Source organism: Alosa pseudoharengus, unplaced genomic scaffold, assembly GCF_046254945.1.
Source record: "Alosa pseudoharengus isolate Yale_2024_CS ecotype anadromous, Long Island Sound unplaced genomic scaffold, YU_APseudo_1.1 YU_APseudo_1.1_scf_1, whole genome shotgun sequence".
NCBI classification, from domain to species: Eukaryota; Metazoa; Chordata; class Actinopteri; order Clupeiformes; family Clupeidae; genus Alosa; species Alosa pseudoharengus.
In genome coordinates this window covers 35,841,105-35,861,933 of record NW_027468564.1, presented here as the reverse complement: position 1 = coordinate 35,861,933, position 20,829 = coordinate 35,841,105, and the positions used below count along the sequence as shown (strand labels likewise).

General features: G+C 41.7%; 2 protein-coding genes and 1 long non-coding RNA gene across 7 annotated transcripts in view; 2 read left to right on the top strand and 1 right to left on the bottom strand.

Moving 5' to 3' along the window:
* Positions 1-4,044: 4,044 nt before the first annotated feature.
* LOC143126499 (uncharacterized) lies at positions 4,045-15,385 on the bottom strand. 4 transcript variants are annotated; one of them, XR_012987500.1, is made up of 6 exons: positions 15,247-15,385; positions 13,950-14,022; positions 13,361-13,426; positions 5,357-5,867; positions 5,142-5,264; positions 4,045-5,026 (listed from the first exon to the last, which is right to left on the bottom strand). It is a non-coding gene; the product is annotated as an uncharacterized LOC143126499 (long non-coding RNA). The 4 variants fall into 4 exon arrangements; XR_012987502.1 differs by lacking the exon at positions 15,247-15,385 and adding an exon at positions 14,734-15,240; XR_012987501.1 differs by lacking the exon at positions 15,247-15,385 and adding an exon at positions 14,224-14,550.
* Positions 15,386-15,492: 107 nt separating this feature from the next.
* cnrip1a (cannabinoid receptor interacting protein 1a) lies at positions 15,493-17,202 on the top strand. The gene is made up of 3 exons (XM_076296115.1): positions 15,493-15,705; positions 16,187-16,331; positions 17,007-17,202. The coding sequence occupies exons 1-3, from the start codon at positions 15,527-15,529 to the stop codon at positions 17,169-17,171; spliced, it is 489 nt and encodes a 162-aa protein (XP_076152230.1). The 5' UTR covers positions 15,493-15,526; the 3' UTR covers positions 17,172-17,202.
* Positions 17,203-19,893: 2,691 nt separating this feature from the next.
* Positions 19,894-20,829, top strand: part of ppp3r1b (protein phosphatase 3 (formerly 2B), regulatory s1ubunit B, alpha isoform, b) — a 29,427-nt gene continuing 28,491 nt past the window's right edge. The window contains exon 1 of one of the 2 annotated variants that reach the window (XM_076288264.1): positions 19,894-19,951. Coding sequence is in view for 1 of the 2 variants with exons in the window: in XM_076288263.1 (XP_076144378.1) it covers positions 20,541-20,543 (3 nt within the window). In the remaining variant the exon portion in view is untranslated. Of the gene's footprint in view, positions 19,952-20,297; positions 20,544-20,829 lie in introns of those variants that run through there. The other variant, XM_076288263.1, reaches the window with a different exon arrangement.

Genomic DNA, 20,829 nt, shown 5'->3' with positions numbered 1-20,829 from the left:
CAGGACAGACAAAGAAAGAATAGGACAGACAGGAGTGTAGGGGGGGGGGGGGGGGTAGTCCCAGGAGATGGAATTGGAGGGGGCTTGGATTCAAGTTCAAAAGGCGAATAGCCTCAAAAGTAAAGGTGGCCTTCCTCCTGTTAGTCCTAGCCAGAGGACAGCGCAGACGCCTGCCAGAGGGCAGCCATTCAAAAACCCTGTGTAGGACATGGGTAGAGTCTTCTAGGATGCAGTAGGCTTTCCTTAATGTTGCCTTGTCGTGCAGTGATGTCAGAGACTGAAGAGGGTGGCCAATGATTTTAGAACATGTGTTCACAATGCTCTGGAGGTGTTTCTTATTTTTGACTGAGAGGGAGTGAAACCAGCACATGGATGAAAAGGTCAGTATACTTTCAATAAAGAAGTGTAAAAAATGCTAAGAATCTTCCTGTTCACTCCAAAGGAGTAAAGCTTCCTCAAGAAATACTGCCTCTGTTGACATTTTTTCATACTCACCTCTGTATTAGAGTCAAAACGCAGTTTGTCATCAATGATAGTGCCCAGATATTTGTATTCATGTACAACTTCCACTGGTTCCCCATGGATTGTAGTTGCAGTCCTGCTCCCTCCACGCATAGTGAAGTCAATAAACATCTCCTTGGTCTTTGTAACATTTAGCTCCAAAAATGAGCTATCACACCATTCCACAAACTCACTGAGGACAGGCCCGTGATCTTGGACAGAACCATGTAGCAGGGAAAGGAGAACAGTATCGTCAGCAAACTTCACTAGGTGACGATCAGCATGGCGGCTTCTACAGTCATCTGTGTACAAGATGAAAAGTAGTGGTGAGAGGACACAACCTTGGGGTGAGCCAGTGGACGTGTATCTGATGTCAGAGAACCTCTTGTTGACCAGCACCGTCTGTGTTCTTTGGGTCAGAAAGTCTGTAATCCACAGAATTAGCTGATGATCCAGGTTGAAATAGTCCATACGTTTTTTAGCCAGCATGTGAGGTTGAATGGTGTTAAAGGCAGATGAGAAATCTGCAAATAGGAGCCGGGCAAAAGAATTTGGGCTTTACATGTTCATGGCATTCAAGCAAGGAGGAAGATGCATGGGGTATGGATATTGGACATGCATATCCACTCCTAGGCTTATTCTCCTATACTCCCCCTGTAGCCTAGTAGCCAGCATTACATTTTACATTTAAATCTCTCACTTTGGCCTATGGGACACTGACTGGATCTGCTCCTTGTTATTTCAATTCAATGATCAAGATGTACTTCCCCAACCGCCATGCTGTCTTCTGATTACCATTTGTTCTGTCGACTAGGCCTACTCTCATGAACGCTAAATTCAAGACTTCCTCAGTGGTTCCATGTGGGTGCAATACGTTGCACACTGCTCTCTGTTCCTGTGATAGTTTACAGTGTTTTTAAAAGGCGTCTAAAGGCACATTTGTTCAACATGCACTTAGTCCATTAAGCAGTAAAGCACTATAACTTGTTATTTATCATTGATTGAATGGGCATTTGTTTATTAGCCTATTGCCTAGCCTATTGCTATTGTCCTAATTACAGTCTGACCAACATCTTCATTTGTTACCTGTTCAATTTAAGTGTTATATTGTTATCTATTTATGTTGCTTTGAACAGCAAAGATTAGGATAACGAGCCTCCTTATTCTTCAGCCAAGCAGGTAGGCCTACGGGGCGTTGCCTAGCAACAAGGGTCAGAAGTACACGTTTTTCGATATTTTGTGGAATTATACTTATTTTCATTGAATGCCAATGTCGTGAGTCATGTACCAACTTGCTTTAACTATTTCTATACATATTATACCCAGCAAAAGTCGTCTGTGCCAGTGTTTTGCATCCTAACAATATTTTGTTTATGTTTTAATACAAAACCGTTTTAATGAACTACAAATTCGGCGCCATTGTTATAAAGCAGCGTTGAAATGAACGCTACACGTCATGGGGCACGTAGTCTAATTACAGAAATAGCTATAATTTCAAAATTACAAAAATATTTTTATACATAACATGAGAAACATGCTTGAATTATTAAGATGTATCACCTGCTTGACTATAAAGTCAAAAGCTTGCAACATTTGTAATATGTTAAAATAAATGTAATTTTCCCATTTTTGCACATGAGATACACAAATGACAGAAACATTATTTATAATACATATCTTAAGTAATAAGCATACCAAATTTCAGACAAATCTGACCAGTGGTTCCACAATTCTGGCAACTCACAATATTACATTTTTACACCTTTGAGGGGCGCTACTGAGGTAACCGGGGTACCTGGGGCATTAAAAATTCTTGGAGATGCTTCCCTGCATCCGGATGAACAACATATGCTATTTTATTTCACCCTCTGAATATTTTTATTTTTCCTCAACTGGGCAAAATATGACCATGCATAGCCTACATTTGGATGAGCATGACATGATGAGAACGTAAAGCAATAGTTTCAACTTTGGCAAAAAACATTTCACATGGGCTTAAAGGCAGAGGAAGCTTTTGAGGGTTTGGGATGGCATCATCAACCCAACTTGGTGTGCATCCAAAACTGTCAGAAAATGCAGCTGAATGGCTGTGTGGATGGTACCTTGCAGGGCTGCCGCGTAGGTCAAAACTGACCAGCAGGGTGATGTCATGCAAATCATGTTTATTTCATATCAAAACACTTGCATATATCAGATAAAAGCACAATATAGATGTTATAGGTGCTTGGTTTGATCCATGAACTTTTGTGCATCCAAAACTGTCAGAAAATGCAGCCGAATGGCTGTGTGGATGGTACTTTGCAGGGCTGTCGCGTAGGTCAAAACTGACCAGCAGGGTGATGTCATGCAAATCATGTTTATTTCATATCAAAACACTTGCATATATCAGATAAAAGCACAATATAGATGTTATGAGGTGCTTGGTTTGATCCATGAACTTTTGTGCATCCAAAACTGTCAGAAAATGCAGCCGAATGGCTGTGTGGATGGTACTTTGCAGGGCTGTCGCGTAGGTCAAAACTGACCAGCAGGGTGATGTCATGCAAATCATGTTTATTTCATATCAAAACACTTGCATTTATCAGATAAAAGTACAATATAGATGTTATGAGGTGCTTGGTTTGATCCATGAACTTTTGTGCATCCAAAACTGTCAGAAAATGCAGCCGAATGGCTGTGTGGATGGTACTTTGCAGGGCTGTCGCGTAGGTCAAAACTGACCAGCAGGGTGATGTCATGCAAATCATGTTTATTTCATATCAAAACACTTGCATATATCAGATAAAAGCACAATATAGATGTTATTAGGTGCTTGGTTTGATCCATGAACTTTTGTGCATCCAAAACTGTCAGAAAATGCAGCCGAATGGCTGTGTGGATGGTACTTTGCAGGGCTGTCGCGTAGGTCAAAACTGACCAGCAGGGTGATGTCATGCAAATCATGTTTATTTCATATCAAAACACTTGCATATATCAGATAAAAGCACAATATCGATGTTATGAGGTGCTTGGTTTGTGCATCCAAAACTGTCAGAAAATGCAGCCGAATGGCTGTGTGGATGGTACTTTGTGGATGTCGCATTTGAACCGTTTGCCCCGTGTTATCCCTGGTATATATATATTAGTGATGGGCAAATGAAACTTTGGTGAACCACTAAACCACAGCAGTGTGAAGCTAGCAACACTAATGAAAAAATCCAATATGGCTGCCACATGTAGAGTTTTCAACATAAAAGTCCTTACCCAAACCAGTATATGTAACCAAAAATATTGGTTTGCTAAGGACTTTTATGTTGAAAAATGTATGTGTGGCGGCCATCTTCTTGCTTTTCAGCTAGTATCGCTAGGTTCACACTGCTGTGGTTCAGTGGTTCACCAAAGCTTCATTTGCCCATCACTAATATATATGAGCAAAGTGTGACAATAGAATTCTAACTATTGGTAGTGCAGCTGCTGGTGGTGGTGCTACTGCTGCTTATTATTATATTTCTTTTACAGCATATAATAGATATTTATGTGTAAAGTCAAAGAAAAGATGGCAGGTGGGAAAAATACACTTTATTATACACAAGAAGGCAACACAGAACATTAATTACAGATTAATTACAGTGAATTTGTCATTTTTATTTGGTAAGGCACAACCACTTCTGGGGAACTATGTACCGGTATGTACTTCTCTCTGTACCTTCTTTGTCAAGGGGTACAGGTGTTTGTACTGGTCTGAGCGATGGTGTCATAACTTTTACTTTTTACTATAAAAAAAAAATCTTGTATGAGCTTTATCTTCATATTGTGATGACTACCATATCTTGCTTTAACATAATCAATAATGATATTATAGCAACTATTTAGTGTGCTACATTTTTGTGTTTGTTTTGTCAGCCACTGTTTGATCTCTTGATTACTACCACTACGCCTCCCACTATGTAGAGCTGTGACAATTGATGAATCAATTGATCATAAATTAACAATCATAAATTAACAATGAAATTAATCATTAGTTGCAGCCCAGCTTTGATCGACCAGCCCGTGCTTTGATCCACCAGAGAAAATCACCTGCTGAAGTGCTAAGACGTGGGCCAGATGTGATGTTGATTTGTTGATATGGATAAATGTCATAATCATGAAACAACTGAGCATAATTGCTGTGATGGTTTGTGCTGGTGGTGCCGCTCCTGCTGCTCCTGCTGCAGCTACTGCTACTGCTGCTGCTGGTGCCGCTCCTGATGATGCTGCCGCTCCTCATGGGGGAGGGGGGTGGGGGGTGAGAGCCGCTCCTGATGCTGCTGCTGGGGTGGGGGGATGAGAGGCGCTGTGCCCCAGCGTACTTACTTCACAGTTTGTTGAGCCCGTACCCTAGAGTGGTACCAAACATACAGCCGTAAATGCTGCAGGAAGTGCTGCCTTGTCATGTACGGCAAATGGTGCTTCAGCCGTTTCAACCGTGCATTAAATTGCTCAGCCTGCTGGGTGTTTATGCCTGACAGCTGAGGATAGCTGTCAGCATTATAGCCAACACTGCAACCTGCACACACACAAACAATTGAAGAAAATATAGTATCGTTGTCTTGCATTGACAAGAACAAGTGAACAACAAGTGTAATGCATTGCAGTAAATTGTGTTGCAGAACATTGCTCACCTTTGTGATTCCTCCAGTGCAACCGGTCTATGAGGAACCAGCTGCTCTGGAAGAAAGCTGGATCCCTGTTAAGGCTGAAGCTGTGCAGCCTGCATGCATTGTCATAAATGATAACATCCGGTGCTGAAACCCATATAAAGAATGTAGACAGAAATCAATAGTTGCAGAAAATTTGTCGAAATTGGTACTACCAAAAACATGAAGGAAGTTTTTACCGGTCAGCCATTTGGTCTTCAATGCGGTAAATGGCAAGTCAACGGACTCTGGAGACTCCATTACCGCATGATGTGGCCCTCCTCAGCCATATTCCTCAAAAGGGGCAAAATAAATGGGGCCTCCTTCTCTGCAACCACCAGAAGTTGAGCCCATTCATCTTGCCCAGTTAGACCTTCCCCATACCTCTTCAGGGCCTCCCTGAGGTGTGGGGACTTGATCAGAATTCGATCACTATGACTATTGGAATGAAAAGCAAAATTGATGACTGTCATTTATTTTGTATAATTATATTTGTATAATATAATCTTGACATATGTCATACTATGACTGATGTTCATTTGTAAATACATATCAGAAAAGTTGAAGGATTGCATACATATACAGTACAATGTTAAAAAATACTTATCTTCCTTCTTTCCCTTGGTCTTTCCCTTGGTCCTGAGTGGGCGGTGTAGCCTGGGGCTGCTTGGCAAACCGGCGATGATAACCAAGCCATCCATCACCACAGCCCTGCAAGGAGCACATATCTGTTGTTATATGTTCAGTTGTGTTCAATTGTAATGCTGCTACTAGTATAGCTACTACTACTACTACTACTAATAATAATAATAGCAATAGTGATGATGATGATGATGATGATCGATCATGGTGATGATAATCCAACCTTGGATTAGGCCCGCATTGAGGACAACAAAAGCCCTCAACCACTTGGATGTCCACCAATTTAAGGAACGACAGCCATGCCCACCGAAACCTCTTGTACGTGATTATCTCCTCCACCCCATAGTAAAATAACAAAGCAGTGGAATTGCTAACGTTTAGCCATTTTTAGCCAAAAAAACTCACTTATGTTAGCCAAAAAAACTCACTTATGTTGGTCCGATAAGTATGAAATCAGAATATGTTGAACAACGGGACATCACAAACAAGCCAGGCTCAGTTTGGAGTCAGTGGATTAATCCCGGAAGGAGATAAACGGTTTGAAAAATACAAGGTTTACCTCTTCTGGCACAGTAACGCTAGGTGCTAGAGGGATGGGACCAAGAGGCACAGCACAGCCTTGAGGCCCCTGACAACTGCTCCAAAGGTGGGATCTCTGAGACACTCACAAAAAAAACTGTGAAGGAAAAACTTTAAAAAAGTTGACCACTCCCACTTCAGAGGTGGAGTTGTGGGTGGTAGCATGGAGCTACAAGGCTGAAATTCAAGTCAGACCTTCAGCACATGACCCACATGGAGCGTGCAAAGTTTCATCTCTCTAGCTGTAACGCAAAGCATTGTGCTGGCAAAAACGACTTTTTTGGCGATTTAACATTTAGCCATTTTTACATTTTTAGCCAAAAACCTCACTTATGTTGGTCCGATAAGTATGAAATCAGATTATGTTGAACAACGGGACATCACAAACAAGCCAGGCTCAGTTTGGAGTCAGTGGATTATTCCCAGAAAGAGATAAACGGTTTGAAACGTACAAGGTTTACCTCTTCTGGCACGGTAACGCTAGGTGCTAGAGGGATGGGACCAAGAGGCACAGCACAGCCTTGAGACCCCTGACAACTGCTCCAAAGGTGGGATTTCTGAGACACCCACAAAGAAAACTGTGAAAGAAAAACATAAAAAAAGTTGACCACTCCCATTTCAGAGGTGGAGTTTTGGGTGGTAGCATGGAGCTACGAGGCTAAAATTCAAGTCAGACCTTCTGCACATGACCCACATGGAGTGTGCAAAGTTTCATCCCTCTAGCTGTAACGCAAAGCATTGTGTCTGCAAAAAAATATTTTTTGCCGATTTAACATTTAGCCATTTTTACATTTTTAGCCAAAAACCTCACTTATGTTGGTCCGATAAGTATGAAATCAGAATATGTTGAACAACGGGACATCACAAACAAGCCAGGCTCAGTTTGGAGTCAGTGGATTATTCCCAGAAGGAGATAAACAGTTTGAAACGTACAAGGTTTACCTCTTCTGGCACGGTAACGCTAGGTGCTAGAGGGATGGGACCAAGAGGCACGGCACAGCCTTGAGGCCCCTGACAACTGCTCCAAAGGTGGGATCTCTGAGACACCCACAAAAAAAACTGTGAAGGAAAAACATAAAAAAAGTTGACCACTCCCACTTCAGAGGTGGAGTTGTGGGTGGTAGCATGGAGCTACAAGGCTGAAATTCAAGTCAGACCTTTAGCACATGACCCACATGGAGCGTGCAAAGTTTCATCTCTCTAGCTGTAACGCAAAGCATTGTGCTGGCAAAAACAACTTTTTTGGCGATTTAACATTTAGCCATTTTTACATTTTTAGCCAAAAACCTCACTTATGTTGGTCCGATAAGTATGAAATCAGATTATGTTGAACAACGGGACATCACAAACAAGCCAGGCTCAGTTTGGAGTCAGTGGATTATTCCCAGAAAGAGATAAACGGTTTGAAACGTACAAGGTTTACCTCTTCTGGCACGGTAACGCTAGGTGCTAGAGGGATGGGACCAAGAGGCACAGCACAGCCTTGAGACCCCTGACAACTGCTCCAAAGGTGGGATTTCTGAGACACCCACAAAGAAAACTGTGAAAGAAAAACATAAAAAAAGTTGACCACTCCCATTTCAGAGGTGGAGTTTTGGGTGGTAGCATGGAGCTACGAGGCTAAAATTCAAGTCAGACCTTCTGCACATGACCCACATGGAGTGTGCAAAGTTTCATCCCTCTAGCTGTAACGCAAAGCATTGTGTCTGCAAAAAAATATTTTTTGCAGATTTAACATTTAGCCATTTTTACATTTTTAGCCAAAAACCTCACTTATGTTGGTCCGATAAGTATGAAATCAGATTATGTTGAACAACGGGACATCACAAACAAGCCAGGCTCAGTTTGGAGTCAGTGGATTATTCCCAGAAGGAGATAAACGGTTTGAAACGTACAAGGTTTACCTCTTCTGGCACGGTAACGCTAGGTGCTAGAGGGATGGGACCAAGAGGCACAGCACAGCCTTGAGACCCCTGACAACTGCTCCAAAGGTGGGATCTCTGAGACACCCACAAAGAAAACTGTGAAAGAAAAACATAAAAAAAGTTGACCACTCCCATTTCAGAGGTGGAGTTTTGGGTGGTAGCATGGAGCTACGAGGCTAAAATTCAAGTCAGACCTTCTGCACATGACCCACATGGAGTGTGCAAAGTTTCATCCCTCTAGCTGTAACGCAAAGCATTGTGTCTGCAAAAAAATATTTTTTTAATATTTAACATTTAGCCATTTATCATTTTTTAGCCAAAAGACACACATATGTTGGTCAGGTCAGTATTGGCGTTGCTATGGTGGTTACTATGGTCATATTATGGTGGTTGCTAGGTTGTTGCTAGGGTAATTTGAATGGTTGCTATGGTGTTGCTAGGGTAAATATGGTGGTTGCTATGCAAAATAACATGATTGCTATGGTGGTTGTTAGGGTAAGCATGTTGGTTGCTATGGTGGTTGCTAGCTTGACATTATTCAAGTGGTTGCTAGGGTAATTAAGATGGTTGCTAGGGTGTTGCTAGGGTAATTAAGGTGGTTGCTTCGGTGTTGCTAGGGTACATATGGTGGTTGCTATGCAAAATAACAAAGCAGTGGAATTGCTAACGTTTAGCCATTTTTACATTTTTAGCCAAAAAAACTCACTTATGTTGGTCCGATAAGTATGAAATCAGAATATGTTGAACAACGGGACATCACAAACAAGCCAGGCTCAGTTTTGAGTTGGTGGATTATTCCCGGAAGGAGATAAATGGTTCGAAACGTACAAGGTTTACCTCTTCTGGCACGGTAACGCTAGGTGCTAGAGGGATGGGACCAAGAGGCACAGCACAGCCTTGAGACCCCTGACAACTGCTCCAAAGGTGGGATTTCTGAGACACCCACAAAGAAAACTGTGAAAGAAAAACATAAAAAAAGTTGACCACTCCCATTTCAGAGGTGGAGTTTTGGGTGGTAGCATGGAGCTACGAGGCTAAAATTCAAGTCAGACCTTCTGCACATGACCCACATGGAGTGTGCAAAGTTTCATCCCTCTAGCTGTAACGCAAAGCATTGTGTCTGCAAAAAAATATTTTTTGCCGATTTAACATTTAGCCATTTTTACATTTTTAGCCAAAAACCTCACTTATGTTGGTCCGATAAGTATGAAATCAGAATATGTTGAACAACGGGACATCACAAACAAGCCAGGCTCAGTTTGGAGTCAGTGGATTATTCCCAGAAGGAGATAAACAGTTTGAAACGTACAAGGTTTACCTCTTCTGGCACGGTAACGCTAGGTGCTAGAGGGATGGGACCAAGAGGCACGGCACAGCCTTGAGGCCCCTGACAACTGCTCCAAAGGTGGGATCTCTGAGACACCCACAAAAAAAACTGTGAAGGAAAAACATAAAAAAAGTTGACCACTCCCACTTCAGAGGTGGAGTTGTGGGTGGTAGCATGGAGCTACAAGGCTGAAATTCAAGTCAGACCTTTAGCACATGACCCACATGGAGCGTGCAAAGTTTCATCTCTCTAGCTGTAACGCAAAGCATTGTGCTGGCAAAAAAATATTTTTTTAATATTTAACATTTAGCCATTTATCATTTTTTAGCCAAAAGACACACATATGTTGGTCAGGTCAGTATTGGCGTTGCTATGGTGGTTACTATGGTCATATTATGGTGGTTGCTAGGTTGTTGCTAGGGTAATTTGAATGGTTGCTATGGTGTTGCTAGGGTAAATATGGTGGTTGCTATGCAAAATAACATGATTGCTATGGTGGTTGTTAGGGTAAGCATGTTGGTTGCTATGGTGGTTGCTAGCTTGACATTATTCAAGTGGTTGCTAGGGTAATTAAGATGGTTGCTAGGGTGTTGCTAGGGTAATTAAGGTGGTTGCTTCGGTGTTGCTAGGGTACATATGGTGGTTGCTATGCAAAATAACAAAGCAGTGGAATTGCTAACGTTTAGCCATTTTTACATTTTTAGCCAAAAAAACTCACTTATGTTGGTCCGATAAGTATGAAATCAGAATATGTTGAACAACGGGACATCACAAACAAGCCAGGCTCAGTTTTGAGTTGGTGGATTATTCCCGGAAGGAGATAAATGGTTCGAAACGTACAAGGTTTACCTCTTCTGGCACGGTAACGCTAGGTGCTAGAGGGATGGGACCAAGAGGCACGGCACAGCCTTGAGGCCCCTGACAACTGCTCCAAAGGTGGGATCTCTGAGACACCCACAAAAAAAACTGTGAAGGAAAAACATAAAAAAAGTTGACCACTCCCATTTCAGAGGTGGAGTTTTGGGTGGTAGCATGGAGCTACGAGGCTGAAATTCAAGTCAGACCTTCTGCACATGACCCACATGGAGTGTGCAAAGTTTCATCCCTCTAGCTGTAACGCAAAGCATTGTGTCTGCAAAAAAATATTTTTTTAATATTTAACATTTAGCCATTTATCATTTTTTAGCCAAAAAACACACATATGTTGGTCAGGTCAGTATTGGCGTTGCTATGGTGGTTACTATGGTCATATTATGGTGGTTGCTAGGTTGTTGCTAGGGTAATTTGAATGGTTGCTATGGTGTTGCTAGGGTAGATATGGTGGTTGCTATGCAAAATAACATGGTGGCTATGGTGGTTGTTAGGGTAAGCATCTTGGTTGCTATGGTGGTTGCTAGCTTGACATTATTCAAGTGGTTGCTATGGTAATTAAGATGGTTGCTAGGGTGTTGCTAGGGTAATTAAGGTGGTTGCTTGGGTGTTGCTAGGGTACATATGGTGGTTGCTATGCAAAATAACATGATTGCTATGGTGGTTGTTAGGGTAAGCATGTTGGTTGCTATGGTGGTTGCTAGCTTGACATTATTCAAGTGGTTGCTAGGGTAATTAAGATGGTTGCTAGGGTGTTGCTAGGGTAATTAAGGTGGTTGCTTTGGTGTTGCTAGGGTACATATGGTGGTTGCTATGCAAAATAACAAAGCAGTGGAATTGCTAACGTTTAGCCATTTTTACATTTTTAGCCAAAAAAACTCACTTATGTTGGTCCGATAAGTATGAAATCAGAATATGTTGAACAACGGGACATCACAAACAAGCCAGGCTCAGTTTTGAGTTGGTGGATTATTCCCGGAAGGAGATAAATGGTTCGAAACGTACAAGGTTTACCTCTTCTGGCACGGTAACGCTAGGTGCTAGAGGGATGGGACCAAGAGGCACGGCACAGCCTTGAGGCCCCTGACAACTGCTCCAAAGGTGGGATCTCTGAGACACCCACAAAAAAAACTGTGAAGGAAAACCATAAAAAAAGTTGACCACTCCCATTTCAGAGGTGGAGTTTTGGGTGGTAGCATGGAGCTACGAGGCTGAAATTCAAGTCAGACCTTCTGCACATGACCCACATGGAGTGTGCAAAGTTTCATCCCTCTAGCTGTAACGCAAAGCATTGTGTCTGCAAAAAAATATTTTTTTAATATTTAACATTTAGCCATTTATCATTTTTTAGCCAAAAAACACACATATGTTGGTCAGGTCAGTATTGGCGTTGCTATGGTGGTTACTATGGTCATATTATGGTGGTTGCTAGGTTGTTGCTAGGGTAATTTGAATGGTTGCTATGGTGTTGCTAGGGTAGATATGGTGGTTGCTATGCTAAATAACATGGTGGCTATGGTGGTTGTTAGGGTAAGCATCTTGGTTGCTATGGTGGTTGCTAGCTTGACATTATTCAAGTGGTTGCTATGGTAATTAAGATGGTTGCTAGGGTGTTGCTAGGGTAATTAAGGTGGTTGCTTGGGTGTTGCTAGGGTACATATGGTGGTTGCTATGCAAAATAACAAAGCAGTGGAATTGCTAACGTTTAGCCATTTTTACATTTTTAGCCAAAAAAACTCACTTATGTTGGTCCGATAAGTATGAAATCAGAATATGTTGAACAACGGGACATCACAAACAAGCCAGGCTCAGTTTGGAGTCGGTGGATTATTCCCGGAAGGAGATAAACTGTTCGAAACTGTTTGAAACGTACAAGGTTTCTCTCTTCTGGCGCGGTAACGCTAGGTGCTAGAGGGATGGGACCAAGACGAACGGCACCGCCTTGAGGCCCCTGACAACTGCTCCAAAGGTGGGATCTCTGAGACACTCACAAAAAAAACTGTGAAGGAAAAACTTTAATAAAGTTGACCACTCCCACTTCAGAGGTGGAGTTTTGGGTGGTAGCATGGAGCTACGAGGCTGAAATTCAAGTCAGACCTTCTGCACACGACCCACATTGCATTGTGTCTGCAAATTTTTGTTTTTTGACTATTTAACATTTAACCATTTTTCAATTTTTTTTAAAAAAACACACTGTTGGTCAGGTCAGTAATGGCGTTGCTATGGTGGTTACTATGGTCATATTATGGTGGTTGCTAAGTTGTTGCTAGGGTAATTTGAATGGTTGCTATGGTGTTGCTAGGGTAGATATGGTGGTTGCTATGCAAAATAACATGGTTGCTATGGTGGTTGTTAGGGTAAGCATGTTGGTTGCTATGGTGGTTGCTAGCTTGAAGGTGGGCCATGTGTTAATGTATGTTAACTCACATGTATAAGTGACAGGCTTTCAGAAAATATATGGTTTGCATGGCTGAAACTGCTTTGCCTTTATATTGGAGCTAAAAAAAAAAAAAGCCTGTCACTTGTACATGTGAGTTAACATACATTAGCACATGGTCCACCTTCCTGCAAACTTTGGAGGACATAAATGTATACATGGCTCTATTTTGTATATTGGCGAATGAATGGGGCATATGATGTTTTGAGCTCCAACACAAAGGCAAAGCAGTTGCAGCCATGAAAACTATGTATTTTCTGAATATGATGTACCATAGTAAATAGGAAGGTGTGACATGTCTTAATTCATATTAATTGACATCTACAGGATAGGTGTAACAGCGTTGATTCCTCCGAGAGAGTGCGTGTGTGTGTGTGAGTGAGTGAGTGAGTGAGTGTGTGTGTGTGTCTAATACTGTACATACCGATTGGCTCTGTATTCTCAAGTCCATGCAGGTCCTTCCCAGTTGAAAATGAAGAGGCCACATTATCTGAAGGAGATCAATAGGAACCTTGCTTTAAATCCCCATCCAAGAGCAATTATGCCTACAGTTAGTGTTCTTTTTTCAAAAACAGTCAACAACAACCATCAGCCCACCAAAACAACACACAACAACAATTGCACACACAACAACACATACACCACAGAACAACAACAACAACAACAACAACAACAGACAGCCACAGCAGGACAACACAAGCGGAACATAACATAATTCTGTGATGTTGTAATACCTCTATAATATTCTATAGACGCTATAGTATTTCTATAGTAGTCTTATATATTAATTCTAAGACTGATTTCTGAACACTGGACACTCAGGTTAAAATAATATATACTACTGAACACTCCAGATTAAATCATATGTACTATACCCTTCCTTACATTGCTAACCTCTTCCAACTTACAATCACTGCCAGAGTCGAATGTCCGAAGAATGCCGAGCAATACATTTTGAGAGAAAGAAAATTAAAAATATGAATGTGTTCAATGCAAATGCAAGATGGACATACCAAGGACCACTGGTCAAATTATGTGGGATAGGGATTTGGGGTGGAAAGGAAAACACATCAGAACAGCTTCTTTCTGAAAGGGGAAGAATATTTTTTTCAATAATTCATTCATTTATTTATCTGACCACTGGGCCACAGGAAATCATCATGTGTTCACTAATACATGGATTGCCCTGTAAACAAGACAATTCTTTGGTGCAATGTTATTTTTGTTTCCCCATAACAGCTGGGCATCTCAACAGCTACAACCACAAACTCATGACTAGATGGCTACCTCAGTGCAGTATTGTATCGGCCAGTTGATTTATTTGAAGAAAATATTGTAGTAATACTGCAATATTGTTATAATATCCATCTCTTCTAAGTTACTGCAACAGAGAATTATAAGATTCAACGTTTGTTTTGAACTGTCCATTTTGATGAAGTTTGCCTATTGCCAGCGCTAGCTTATTAGCTTTTTCATTGCGTGCATGTAACATCGATGTGTATAGAATGATCCATTCCATCATTGAAAATGTATCGTTTTATTATCAAAGTACACTAGAAAAGAAAATGGAAACATTACCCAATAGCCAACTATCAAGGTGAACAGTAAGTTATATTGACATTAAACGGGACATTGCATCACCGGCGGCATGGTAAGACACGGGGCAGGCAGACTGCTGCCAGCTGTTGTCTTAAAACCTAGGCCTATTGACGTGATCTCCTTGTTTTCTTATACTTGCAAAACTTGGAAGCGAACAAGGCAGAACAGGAGTTTAACTGACCACGAAAAAAGACATACTTTTGTACCAATTTACCAAGGCTGACCACAACATCCATCCCTATGCATCCATCTGGGCTGCGCAGCCGAGGAGTGAACAATTATGTCGCAAACTAATGACATCAATAGGACGTGATGGAAAATTTCTCCGATTTGAACTGGACTTTCGCCACTTTTTTAAAAAAGTATGTCCGAGAACTTTATAGCAGTCACCTTCCAAACAGTCCACAAATCTCAAACAAACTACTAAATATATCGCGGATGTTTAACAAGGCTCAAATTAAAATATTACAGCTTTACCAGGCTATTATTATTAAAATTAGGCTCGCTCGTAGCCTATTAAAGGCACGCTCGCTTATACCAATTAAAAAAACAAAACACTATCGCCAATAAATATTAAATATCCTACAGATGTGCGTGATAGGTCATGTTATCCAACTAAAATAGGGTAGCAGTTTAAACACACATTTTGAAACAGAAACAATAGCAAACACGAGCAAATGAACGGATTTAAGCTAGCCTACTGTAGCCTACCTGTGAAAACCATTGCAAGCTCGAGGAAGCCTATTTCAGGCTATCGCGCATGTGCGAATTATTGACAATTGCGTACATTACTGTACGCATTGGCGTGCACAGGTTTGCGTCCGGAATCATACGCATGGCGAGTGTGATCGGGTTGACGTCACAGCATCCTAGGGCAAGTGACACTGGAGAAAAAAATAGGCTACCCAGTCGCCGCGTCCAGGGGTTGTATTTTATTTTTTTCATACAGGAAGGAGGTAGCTTCAAATAGGCTGATCATTTTTGAGCAATTATGGCCGACATCCCGCCTGTTATAAACATCTCGATCTCACTGAAAATCCAGCCGAATGAAGGACCGGTGTTCTTTAAAGTAGATGGGACGAGGTTCGGACAGAGCAGGACAATTAAATTGCTAACTGGGTCCAAATACAAAATTCGGGTAGCGTTGAAGCCGACGAACGCTGAACCAGGGTAAGTAGCCTACTATCTCTAAATAGGCAATTATTTTTGTTAGTATATGGGGCAGGGTACTTAGACGAGCCTACATGTAAACACACTATAATTGTTATCCATCGCATCATGCGCTAGCAGAATGAGCATCCCTTAAACATGGCGTTAGACCACGTCTCCATATCTTGTCTATAAAATCAGCAGTAGACCTGAAATGCAAGCCATTCATTTAGGCTATGTGACACCGAGGATAGCCTATGCATATTTATATGAAATTGGTTTCCTTCATGGTGCCATGGCGTAGCCAGTTAGACACGGCCTGTTAATACATGTAGATGCCGTCCCTTAGCCCCAGGTAGGCCAAGTTTTCTTATTACAGTTACCAGCATCTGCTTGCTTTAGCTCACTGATGCTTGACCTAAGAAGGCCATATATTATATAGGGATAATGAGTAGTCGGCACGAATCTGTTAACTAAATCGACGTTTTGGTGGGTCTGGCAGTACCATGGGTATCGGCAACGTCAAATTCCCCCTGGAGGTGGAGACTAAAGACGAGGAATCGGTAGTGTACACCGGGCTCTATGACACGGAGGGCGTGCCGCACACCAAAAGCGGGGAGAGGCAACCTATTCAGGTCTTCATAGAGGTAAGCGAATAAGCGATTGGCTCTCGCAGCGCGCTACTGTTTAATCTGGGTTACACATTGTATTTGTAACGTCTGTTGTCCATAGGCTACTGATGACAGATTCTGGCTTGAGAGACCATCACTTCAGTGGTCAATATTGCTTGGTTTTGTGTTTGGTGTATGAGAGAATTGGTGGGGTGAGGTGTGTGTGTGTGTGTCAAATTCAGTATGTGAAGGAGCTGTATTTCATAAAGTAGGCCCATGAGTGTCTACTTAATGTCTAGTACGAAGTAATGTCTATATCCATAACATGTATTAAGCCTATATTGTAAACAAGTTGCACAAATCAACCTTCAATCAAACCTGCTGAATTGAACAAAAATGTTTTAAGTAGTCTACAACATCAACAATGCAGTGTGCAATTTTTTAAAAAGGTTGTTGATCATTTAGATCAATTTAGTCCAAAATAGTATAGCCCACCCTCTGTGCTCCTCAAGCAACAAATTAATTGGCTGGGAATTGTTTAAGGTCAGAAGTTACCGCCATGGTTGTTTCCTATTTACCAAGCAATAACCTACATTTTATTTTATTTAAAAAAAAGACTGTGCCTTTAATTGATAGATTCTATGTCTATTAATGAGTAAACAGACTTACTAATTTCACCTTCCTCTCTCTCTCTCTCTCTGTCCATCTTAGTTCAAAGACGCCGGCATGTTTGAGACCGTCTGGCAGGTGAAGTTCTACAACTACTACAAGCGGGAGCACTGTCAGTTTGGTAACAATTTCAACTGCATCGAGTACGAGGTCAAGCCAAACGAGACGCGCAGTCTAATGTGGATCAATAAGGAGGCCTTCCTCTAGGACCCCCCCGCCCACACCGCCTTCTAAGGGACTGGAACGAGAGCCGGGGGGGGGGGGGGGGGTAAGAGGAGGGGGGGGGGGGTAAGGGGGGTGGGGTGGGGGGTGTTGTCTAACCACTGTTACCATCACAGCACTGTGGACTTGCATTTTGGGTGGTTTTGGCCGAGCAGGAAGTGGCAGACATTTTGGAGCGTGACGAGATGTTGTTTTGTGTTCTTCCCCAAGAACTCTCTCTCTCTCTCTCTCTCTCTCTCTCTCTCTGCGCATCCCCGTGCAATGGCATGAGGCAGGGAACATGTGTGGTTTCCTATTATTGTTCCCTATAAATCTCTCTCTCTCTCTTTCTCTCTCCCTCTCTCTCTTTCTCTCTCTCTTTATCTATCTGTCTCCCTGTATGTGTGTGTGTGTGTGTGTGTCTATCTGCACCCACCGTTGCAGCTCTCAGTTCTGTGTTGGTTGCAGTAACGAGAGAGAGGACCTCTTTTGTCAGCCATGGTCCTATCCAGAGCTTTGTGCTCACAGCCTACACTCTGAGAGATGTGAGAGGAGGATATCTTTTTATTAATGTGGGCAAAAAGGGATCTGCAAAAAAAAAACAAAAAAACGGTGCTGGATATACATTATATTGCCAGTGCTATTCATGCTATTAAATATAGAGGGAAACGGTTACCATGGGTGGTTCTTTAGGATCCACCGCAGACAATGTTCATCATTATCAGCTTGTGAAGTGTATGTATTTAAGTGTGAATGTTTTGCCGTGAAAATTATTTTAACTCGCTGAATTTATTCTGACTATGTACATACTAACCTGTTTCCACCCCATATCAATTGGTTGTGTTAGTATTGTTTTACTACGGATGTATAAATACCTTTGTTTAATTTGCCTAAAAGCACAAAGTGGTTAAGATATCAGGATTTTTGTCTTCATATGCCTTGTTTTTTTGTTTTTTTGTTGTTGTTGTGTTTAACTTTTGCTCTTTGCTAACACGCCTGTAACGCTCACAGCTTTACTTTTGTGATAATTTGTATGCTGCCTTGTTTGTGGATTTTGATTGTTTTATAAATATATCAAGTTGCATTGCTTGACAACTTCCTGTTTTACTCTGGTCTGAATGAAGAATGCATAAATATGTATCACTTGAATCATGTACGCCGGTGCCACCTGAAAAACAAGACAATGCAATAAATATAAAGATATCATTGGCTTGTCAGTGTGTCAATTATACCACATTGGGAACTGTTGGTTTATGCACTTGTTTATTATGTTTAAGCATGTTCAGTCTTTACCTATTTCCTATCTAATTAATTAAATGAGTTAATCAAAGCCCAACATCCCGCAGTCGTGGCCTACTGGTTAGGGCTTCGGGCGTAGAACTGAAGGGTTGCCCCCCGACCAGATGGTACCAGCTGAAGTGCCCTTAAGCAAAGCACCTAACCCCTCACTGCTCCCCGAGCGCCGCTGTAGCAAGGCAGCTCACTGCTCCAAGTTAGTGTGTGCTTCACCTCACTGTGCTCTGTGTGTTCACTAATTCACGGATGGGATAAACGCAGATACCAAATTCCTTGTATACGCAAGTATACTTGGCCTAGAAATCTGATTTACATGACTGATTTACATTTACAGTTATGGGCATTAGGCTACATGCATTAGGGCCATCATCCCAAATCAACACTCCAACATCAGACTAGGCTATTTATTTGTTTATCTTTATTTACATTATATATTTCTTAATCTTACTTGGACATTGAGCCCTTGTCAAACCCAACAAGGCTAGTTCAATTAATGGCATGCTATATTATTGAAAAGTATAGCAAGTTCTCGTCTTACTAGGAATATAGGTTATAATTGGCTTTTCTGATTATTAAATATAGCATAAAACTAGGACTGAAACTGATATCATTCAGACTGGAGGTCATGTCTGAAACAGGACTATCAGCCTAGGTCTGCCAGGGAACTGGTGTGACTAAACGAGTTGCTATCACCTCACGAGAACTAACCAGATTTGATGTATTACTGGTCTGATGTTATCTCCTTCACCAATTTGTAGGTGTGCTGTATTATGAACTCAACTGAACCTCATATGCAAAGCTTAAAGGAATTATCCGGAGTAAAATGCACTTTAGATCGATTTACGGATGATTGGGGGTACATACGTTGAGTTGACATCAAAATCATGTCATTCGGATGTGTTTTGAGAAAGTTCATTGTACCGTTTTCAGTCACACAACTCGTAGCCTGGAAGTGAGCAGGGCATTTAAATTTCGCTGCTACAAAACGCTATTTTTATACCTCTTCTACAGTTCCAAACAACATAACACTTACGTGGTAGTGAGTAGAGGGTCCCTAAAGCCAAACCGAAGTATCCCGAGGTCTTTATGTGGTCGAATAGAGAGTCCAGAATGAATTTCATCAAGCCAGTACCTTTCCGGAAATGTTGCCATCTTTGCTGTAGGAGTCTTATTGCTGAGTGTGTTGTAACACGCTCTGGAAATTCACAATTTCTTTGCCGTTTTAAAAAAAAAAAGTCCATTCCATACAACTTAATTTCAATTTCGAAAGAAATACTGCACTATGTTTTTTTTTTTTTTTAAACGGCGACGAAATTGTGAATTTCCAGAGCATGTTACAACACACCCAGCAATAATACTCCTACAGCAAAGATGGCAACATTTCCGGAAAGGTACTGGCTTGATGAAATTCATTCTGGACTCTCTATTCGACCACATAAAGACATCGGGATACTTCGGTTTGGCTTTAGGGACCCTCTACTCACTACCACGTAAGTGTTATGTTGTTTGGAACTGTAGAAGAGGTATACAAATAGCGTTTTGTAGCGGCGAAATTGAAATGCCCTGCTCACTTCCAGGCTACGAGTTGTGTGATTGAAAACGGTACAATCGAACTTTCTCAAAACACATCCGAATGACATGATTTTGATGTCAACTCAACGTATGTACCCCCAATCATCCGTAAATCGATCTAAAGCATTTTACTCCGGATAATTCCTTTAAGTAACGTTCACTCAATTAATATATGCAAAGGTGTACATGTTCAGTGAAAGGAGAGAGGGCGAGAGAGTGAGAGTACCCGGATGTACTGTACTAATGCACCTCCCCCTACCCTGCTTTCCACCTCACTCGATCCGCTCCCTCTCTCGACCAACTGCTTCCCCCTCTCTCTGCGGATCAACCGGAGTATCTGCAGTGGAGCCATCATCCATCGAGACTTGGAACAAGACCTAGGCTAGCGACTTTACATTTAAAGTCCGCCTAATCGGCTTTCATAAACGTTTCACATCGACTCCAATACCTCGACGTGTTTGCCTCGGCGCTTTTTTCTCTGCAAGTGAAGACTACGCGACCAACAGAATGGTAAGGAGAGGGAACAATCGCTATTCGTCACTCTGTGTGTAGGCTATGTGTAAAGATACGGAGGAATTAACCCCTCATGGAACCATGGAACTTCTTATTGCTTACTTGCTCGACACTTGTTCGATCAACTGTGCTGTACCACTCAGTTCACAAAACGAGACGCGATTGTATTAGCTAACTGTCTTTGTTTTTTCACGTCAACCCTGTGTTGATAAAACACCACCATGATATGACTGAGTGGGCCACGTTCTGGCGGATTCCTTGCCTATGTTGGCTTTTTATTTAC